Source organism: Vigna unguiculata, chromosome 11, assembly GCF_037176805.1.
Source record: "Vigna unguiculata cultivar grain cowpea cultivar isolate G323 ecotype 2 chromosome 11, ASM3717680v1, whole genome shotgun sequence".
NCBI lineage: Eukaryota > Viridiplantae > Streptophyta > Magnoliopsida > Fabales > Fabaceae > Vigna > Vigna unguiculata.
The window spans coordinates 8,169,908-8,178,555 of record NC_140802.1 but is presented as its reverse complement, the minus strand read 5'-3'; the positions used below and the strand labels follow the sequence as shown (position 1 = coordinate 8,178,555).

At 31.4% G+C, this 8,648-nt stretch overlaps 1 protein-coding gene and 1 pseudogene across 1 annotated transcript; both read left to right on the top strand.

Moving 5' to 3' along the window:
• Positions 1-673: 673 nt before the first annotated feature.
• Positions 674-5,680, top strand: LOC114168512 (uncharacterized). Its single transcript, XM_028053360.2, has 6 exons — positions 674-808; positions 1,042-1,095; positions 1,319-1,396; positions 2,612-2,704; positions 4,263-4,361; positions 5,337-5,680. Exons 1-6 carry the CDS (start codon positions 720-722, stop codon positions 5,386-5,388), a joined length of 465 nt encoding a protein of 154 aa, XP_027909161.1. The 5' UTR covers positions 674-719; the 3' UTR covers positions 5,389-5,680.
• A 1,609-nt stretch (positions 5,681-7,289) lies between these two features.
• On the top strand, positions 7,290-8,569 carry LOC146880949 (uncharacterized; annotated as a pseudogene).
• The last annotated feature ends 79 nt before the right edge of the window (positions 8,570-8,648 follow it).

Sequence of the window (8,648 nt, the reverse complement as noted above, 5' to 3'; positions counted from 1 at the left end):
TCACAATTTTAAAATCACCCTCAAATGATATTTCTTAGAATACAGAATATTTTTTGGGATGTGATCGTTGAATGTTCTCTAAATATCTATCATATACTTTGTTTTTTCTTTCAACAAAAAGATGCATGTTTATAAACAGAACGTGTTCACATTATACATAATCAATGACTCTCATTCTTTCTTACATTATTGAAGCAAAAACATGTGAAAAGAATAGAACTTAGACTCGTTAAACCTATGCAACAAAAATAAATAAAAAGAAGAATCGTTACCAACAGTCTTTTATTTGTCTCTCATCCGGAAAATCCGTGCTCTCACAACAACTTGCCCCTTTTAATATTTGTTTACATCATTTGACTTAGAAAACTGTGTTTTAAATTGTTTTTCAGACAAATAATTACATACTGTTTGTAAAAGTCAACACGATTACAAATAATATCAAATAATTCATACAACACTTCCTCATTTGTTGTGTGAGATGGAAATTGTTAGTGATGAGGTCAACTCACTTAATTTTCGGTTAAAATATTCCAAAGGGACAAAGCTGAAGCAAGAAAAAAAAGAGACAAGTTTCATACAGTACCCAAACTATTCTTAAACAATGCCACTAGCATATTCTATAATCCCTATAAATATCACTTCATTTTTTCTTCACAATCACAGTTCTCCACAAGAATCAGACTCAAACAACAATAACTTCACAACTTTTTTTTTTTGAAATGGCTTTTCAAAAGGGTGTGATCGCGTTTCTTCCACTCCTTCTTTCATCACTGTTGCTGCATCATCTTTCTCCCACTTCTGTCATAAGGTATGATATGTTTTTACCTGTTATCACTTCTTTCAAGAAACCCTTTTAAAATCCTCTTGATCCTCTTGTCAAATCCTCTTGATCAATTATTAGATCAAATTATAAGATATAATCAGAAACAAACTTAACATTGATGATTTGATTTGGCTACAATGAATTAAATTTAAAATCACTTATTAGGAAGACCAAAAGTACTTTTATATTCTTATTCTATTTACAATTTTTTTATACAGAGCTCAAAGTGATAATCACACACGTCGCCTACTTTCTCTAGAAGATGATGAATAGTAAGTTACAAATAATAGTATTATTTAGTTTATCATGTATCTGAGGTGTTTTGGTTTATGTGCTTTTTCTTAATATATTTCAATATATTTTTATTCTCAAAATATTTCAATCATGCATGCTCTTGTACATTTTGTTAGCAATAAATCTTGTATTTTACTATACCTTATATAATGTTATGTTTATATGTGTGTGCATTTTTTTTTATATATAATGAAATGGAAGTGATATTGACGAAGCACAGTGTCCAGTAGATACTCAAACTGAGAACGCATTGCAGAATTCCGATGCAGATATACAAATGTATGTATGTTGTTTTACTAATATCTCTTTTTTTTTCTTCTGTTTACTGTATTAAATCATTTTTTTAAGTTTAATGAATTGACTGAATTAGTTTTCCTATCAAAAACTTAATGTTTTTAATATTAGTTTACAATTATCTACTATAAAAAATATCTATGCTTCAAAATAATACTGATGATTGTGTATATATATTTTTGTTGAATGTATAAATTTTTAAATTTATTTGAGAGAGATTAATTTTGAGTTTGGTGTGTGATAGAAAAAGAAAGGTAGAGAATGAAAAAGAAAAAAAGAAGAAGATAATCAAATATAGAAAAGAAAAGTAGAATTAATGTTAAATTACTGAATATTTGTTAATACAACTGAAAGTGATTTTTATATTTCCTCATCTCCACCACGAGCTAAAATTCAGAAGAATGTATTAATTAAATATGGTCTTGAACAGCAAAAGTATGTAATTAGTTACTTAAATATCAGTGTTATATGTAAAAAAAACTATCATTCTCTTAATAGGACTCAGTTATTCTTGTAATTCTCCATCTTTACAACAACCTTAAACACAAAACAACATGACAATAACTTATATACAAATTTCGAAATACAAAAGTATGTTGTCAATAACTTAAATATTAATTATATATATAAAAAACTATTAATTTTTTAAATAAAATTTAAAGTGATTCTCACAGTCTTCCACTTCTACTATAAACTCAACCAAAATAATTTGTTAAATTCAATCTCAAAGTGCAAAAGTATGTAAATAACTCAAATATTAATTAATTATATATCAATGATAAATAAAAAATTACTCACATTTATTACCAACTTAAACTCAAAAGAATATGGATTCATATCCAAAATATAAAATATGTCCTTAATAACTCAAATATCAATTGTATATAAAAAGTCATTGACTTTTTTTTTCATAATACTCAAAGCTGTCCTCGGAATCCTCTATTTCCATTACCAATTTAAACTTAGAAAAATGTATCGAGTAATTTCAATTCAAAGTGCAAAATTACTTTCTTAATATGTAACATAAATATTATTTATATATAAAAAATATGGACTCTACTATAATAGGATTCAAATTTATTTTTACACAATGTGTTAAAGAAATTTTATCACGAAATGTAAAAGTATTTTGTTTTAATGACTCAAATACCAATGATATATCATTTATATATAAAAAATTATTCACCCTTTTCCTTATAGGACTCAAAGTGATCCTCACACTTCTCTATTATTATCACCAACTCAAACTCAGAAGAATGTGCCAAACGATTCCAACAACATTGAAGTAAACAGGTATGTTGAACAACACAAACATTTATATGAATTAAAAATTGTTGACTTTATTTTAATAGAACTCAAAAATATCCTCTCACCTCTATCTTTAACTCAAACTCAGAAAGATCATGTCAAGAAATTCTAATATCAAAATGCAAAAAATTCTAATATCAAAATGCAAAAGTATTTTGTTTATAGCTCAAATATCAATTATATAAAAATTTAGAAGAATGTATCAAGCAATTCCGATCTCAAAGTGCAAAAGTATGTTGATAACTCAAATATCAATTATATACCAAAACAAAAAATGCTATCTTTTTAATGTGTAATGTAACTTTGATCTCGAAGTACAAAAGTATTTTCTAATAACTCAAATATTAATCATATATATATAAAAAGAAAAAGTGACTAACTCTTTTTTTAATAAAACTCAAAGTGATCATTAAACTCCTTCATCTCCACCATCATTAAACTTTGAAGGATATATAATTGATATATATGTAAACCAATTTTGATTTTAAAGTACAAAAGTATTTTGTTAAGTCAAATATAAATTATATATAAAAGAATGAATAACTCTTTATTAAGAGGACTGAAAATATTCTCACACTATCTCATCTCTATTATCAACTCAAACTTAAGAAGAATGTGTCCAACAATTTCAACCTCAAAATGCAAAAGCATGTTGTTGATATCTAAAATATCAATTATATTTATAAATAAATAAAAAATGACTGACATTTTTTATTTTAAAAAAAAAAAGACAAAGTGATCCTAACACTCTCTCATACCCATAACAAATTTTAATTCTAAAAAAGAATGTCAATTTCAATCTTGAACTGCAAAAGAATATTGCTAATTACTCAAATACTAATTATATATTAATTACAAATAAAAAATGATTAACTCTTTTTTTTATAAGACTCAAAGTACAAAAGTATATTATTAACAATTCAAATATCTTTTTTTTTACAAAATAATTATTTATTCTTTTTTAATAGAACTCAAAGTAATTCTCACCACTAAGAGAGTGAAGGCTTTTCGTGTAAATTATTTTTGACTTTTTATGTTAAAGATATGTCTCTCGTCACTATACAGGACACGGAAATTTACGACATGAAAATTACTCGAAGTAAATTTTTGTCATTTTATATAAGTGTCCAATGTAATTCGTTGTTTTGCATAATGAAAAATGAGGACAAATCATATTCTGATATTTGTACAATAACATTTTACGTGAGACATATTTTTTTTTTCAACGTCAAATAGATTATTTATATCAGATACTACAAAGTCTAACATAAAATGATTTATTTTACATCGGATAAAAAAAAGTCTAACATAAAACGCTTCATTTTATTTACAAAAATATTACTGTATTTTTGTTCGTGTAATTTCTCGCTGATAAACGTAAATTCGGTGACTTAGATGCTTATTTTTTGTATTATAATTCTCCACTGCCCTCAAACATTAATTATAATATATATATATATACACACACACATATATATATATATATATATATATATATATATATATATATATATAATTACTATTTTTTTTTTAATATTCTCAGTGATTCTTACATTCCTCCATTTCCACCAACAATTCAAATTGAGAGCGATGTGTCCATCGATTCCAATCTTGAAGTCAATACCAATGTTGAAGTGCAAAAGTAAGTGACTCATAACTTAAATATAAATTATATATCAATTTGAATTAGAACTTGTTTTGTTTATTTTATTAAAATTAATTCTTATAAAATTAATCAGTATAATTGATATGTTTTACTGATTCTGATTTATTAGATATGTTTCTAATAATTTATTAGTTATATCCATAAAGCTTATATATATATATATATATATATATATATATATATATATATATATATATATATATATATATATATATATATATATATATATATATATATATATATATATATATATATATATATATATAACACAGAACGGGACTAATGCTAGTGACTTCGATTCACCCTAATCAAATAAATACTCTTTCAAAGTTTCCTTTGACGCTTATACTTTTATTTAAATTGTACTTTTTTAAGTTATTATTTCTTAAAATTCATTATAAAAAAAAAATTACGTATCCATGTAGATTGGATCTTATGTGTGCATGCATTTATATTATACTCATTTTAAAAGTAAAAAGAAAAAAAAAAGTTTTTGTATACCGTGGGAACTCTAAACTCAAATATTATAAAACCTCAATTCTGTTTCTATTAAGAAGGTTTATTTTAACTTCTTACTTTTACAAATATTATAAAACCTCAAATATTATAAAGAGTGTTTTTATTACGAATGGTTAGTCATTACTTTGGTTTAAGAAATTTTGTTATATTTTATTTGTTTTTTGTCTTGGTCTAAAAGAGGACTGGTAATGACTTTTATTTTGTTTTGTTTTTATGTTGGGATTATATATAATTTATTATTTATGTGCTTTTATTTGTGCATTTATTTATTTCTCTGTCCCTTTCTATTTGTTAAAGCACACTTGTGGGTGATATATTTTGCAAGAGAGTGGCTTTTATTATGTGAAAAAGTAATTTCAGTAAATAGTATAAATAATTCTTAAGAAAGTAAGAGAGGTAAAATTACTAACGAATTTTGCATGGATTGTTCAGGGCTGAAGAATATGCATCCAACAATGATAGAGTCCTCCATGATGAACTTTAATATAAATATTAGTGTTTTTATCGGAAATTTGACTGGTAGTATCTCAAATGGATGAAAAATCTTCAATGGCCGGATCTATGATATAGAGTGATGATCTTCTGAGCTCGTTGATATGGATGGAGGGAAAATTACCTACAAAACTCTCTGGTTAAGTCAATAAGATTGGATGGATAATATTATAATAATAAAATAGCATTTGAATAAGAGGTATCGATTGATTACTTCTTGTGATAGAATGATGTATTTATAGACATTTCAAATCAATCGGTATGGAGAATATATTTACTTGTTATGTTAATATCCCTTTAAATCAATCATATATTCACCACAGCAGCGCAACCCACACAATAAGCTCATCAGCAGCGTTCCACTAACACTATCACTATCAATGCCCTAACCCTTCATCCTCCTTTGAACACCCTCGCCGCCTACGACCTTAGCCCCCGTCGTAGTCTCTTCCTCTCCCCTCTCCCATTCGAAGGCGAGCACCAACTCGCCATTGCGAACGACGCCGCAGTGGACTTTGAGAGCAACACATTGGAGATCAAGCCTTTATGTGCTAAACAACTAAGGAGAAGCCTCCACACACAACCACCACGACTATGTAGATCAAGCCTCCATCCACGCAGATCTGCATTATAAAGTCGCACCACCACCCAAACAAAAACACCTTTATGTGATGGGAAAGTTCAACACCTTCCAATGAGCACCAGGAGTGATCAAATTTGAAGAAGAAAAGAAAGTTGCAGAAGGAAAGGGAAGAGACTGCAGGAGAAGAACAAGAGAAAAGGGGTTGGCAGGCTAGGGTTTAGATGGTAAAGAGTTCAACTATTAAAAAATTATAATAATAAAACCTTAATGGGTCGGGTCTTGTATTTGGGATTATTTTTCTGATCCATATCCGACTGTAACTATTTGCTTTACCCATAATTTTTTATCCATTAAAACCCGGATTGACCTTGTTAGATGATATAATATTGTATTTAGTAGTTGGGCTCAGCCCATTATGTATTTCTGAGTTTGGCCCATTATCAATATAAATAAACTATCCTTTGTGTAGGGTTTACACAAGGGAGATTAATCCCAAAACCCTATTTCATCTTATTTTACATGGTATCAGAGCTTAGGTTAGTTTACTACAGTCACTGTCCAGTCGCTCATTGTTGCCGCTTCTGCCGCCGTCACCGTCGCCTCCGCCGTCGTCGCCGTCGTCGCCGGAGCTGCAATTTCGACCGACGACCAGACGGTTTTGTTCATCTCGGCCATGCGACTCCAACGTCGCAGAGATCACCGTCATCGGAGTTCTCACGCGCCGCCGCAAGCTCCGGCAGCCACCCCCTCTCCGCCGCGCGTGACGGCGCGTCGCCGGTCATTTTTTGCGCCGATCAACTTCGCCTGAATCGCCTTCTTGAGCTCTTTCTGGATCTGTGGTTGTTGTTTCAATCGGAGCACCTTGAATTTTTAGGGTTTCTCCCTCTATGGCTTCTTCCGCTGCCAATTCGGGTGTGTCGTCTTCAAGCACTCCGCTGTCTGAACCCTCTGTTTATACTAACTACGTCAATGTGCATTTATCCATTGACAAGTTGGATGGCACAAATTACACGACATGGGCATCCGATATCAAACTTTGGCTCAAGAGTCAAGGATATGAAGATCATCTCACCCAGAGTGTAACTACAGTTGCTGCAGATGAAGTTTCCCGCTGGACGAAAATTGATGCCCAATTATGCATCGTCATTAAGTCCACCATTAACTCTTCACTGAAACAAATGTTTCGTTCATATGAAATATGTTCAGACGTTTAGGCACAGGCCAAGTTGTTATACACCAATGACACTCAGTGTCTTTATGGTGTTTGTCAGGATCTTTTCATGGTTGTTGCTCTGCGGAGTCCTGGACCCATGGCTGAATATTTGAGCAAAATTCATGCCCTTCTCCATGAGTTTAATGAGTTATTCCCTCCTGCCTCCACTCCAGTTGAAGAACTTGAGCAACGGTCGAAGTTCTTTATGTTGTTAGCATTACATGGTCTTTCTGATGAATATTCCCATGTTCGCGACCAGATTTTGGGGTCTCCTGTTGTGCCCAACTCCACTGCTACTAGTTCTTCCCTTTTACGTGTGCCAAGAAAACAAATTATTGATACAGCTACTTGTGCTGATGATTCCTCAGTCTCGGTCTCTCAGCGGGATGATCATAATCGTTCTCGCAAGCCGGGAAAGGGATGACCCAAGTGTGACCATTGTGGCAAATTAGGCCACAAGATTGACAAATGTTATGCTCTACATGGACGTCCTCCTCGGTCTGCTGCAGTGGTTCACTCTGATCCTCCTCCCCGATCAGCAACTGTGGATCCTGCTTCATCTGATACCACGGGGCACCCTGCCATTTTCAACGACTTTCTCAAATGGTATGAGGAACGTTAGAGTTCTAGTTCCACTACATCTGCCTCTGTTGCACGCACAGGTACATCATTTGTTGGCCTGACTCACTCTGATTCTCTTGGTCCTTGGGTTCTCGACTCAAGCGCCACAGACCATATTACTGGTAACAAATCTTTGTTTTCTTCTTTGTCTTGTCCGGATCATTTACCCTCAGTTACAATGGCTTATGGGTCTAGAGTTTCATCTCATGGTGTTGGTACTGTTAATATTTTTCCATCCATATCCATTGATCATGTTCTTTATGTTCCTGGGTCTCCATTCAATTTATTATCTATCAGTCGGCTAACTCATTCTCTTGATTGTATTATTTCCTTTACCAAAGATTCTATTTATTTACAGGACCGGAGTTCGAGACACATGATTGGCACCAGATGTGAGTCTCATGGTCTGTATCATTTTCGTCCTCCTTCACATGTTGGCGCAGCTATGGAATCACCATCCCTTCTTCATGCACAATTTGGTCATCCCAGCCTTGCCAAACTGCAACAACTTGTCCCCAACTTGTCCAAGTTATCTAGTTTGTCGTGTGAGTCTTGTCAATTAGGAAAGCATAGTCGTAGTTCGTTTCTTTGTAGTGTCTCACAACGGGCTTTGTCCCCTTTTGCATTAGTTCATTCGGACATTTGGGGACCTAGTCGTGTTAAGTCTACTTTAGGTTTTCAGTATTTTGTTACCTTTATTGATGATTATTCAAGATGTACTTGGTTATATTTAATGAAAAATCGTTCTGAGTTGTTCTTTATTTTTCAATCATTCTTTCATGAAATTAAAACACAATTTGGGGTTTCTATTCGAAATTTGTGGAGTGATAATGGT

What these genes read in the sequence shown, in the direction of transcription:
- LOC114168512 (XM_028053360.2), top strand. Translation starts at nt 720, where the DNA reads ATGGCTTTTCAAAAGGGTGTGATCGCGTTTCTTCCACTCCTTCTTTCA. An exon ending in TCTCCCACTTCTGTCATAAG is followed by an intron (nt 809 to 1,041) that starts GTATGATATGTT and finishes TTTTTTATACAG; the next exon opens with AGCTCAAAGTGATAATCACA. An exon ending in AACAACATTGAAGTAAACAG is followed by an intron (nt 2,705 to 4,262) that starts GTATGTTGAACA and finishes TAATATTCTCAG; the next exon opens with TGATTCTTACATTCCTCCAT.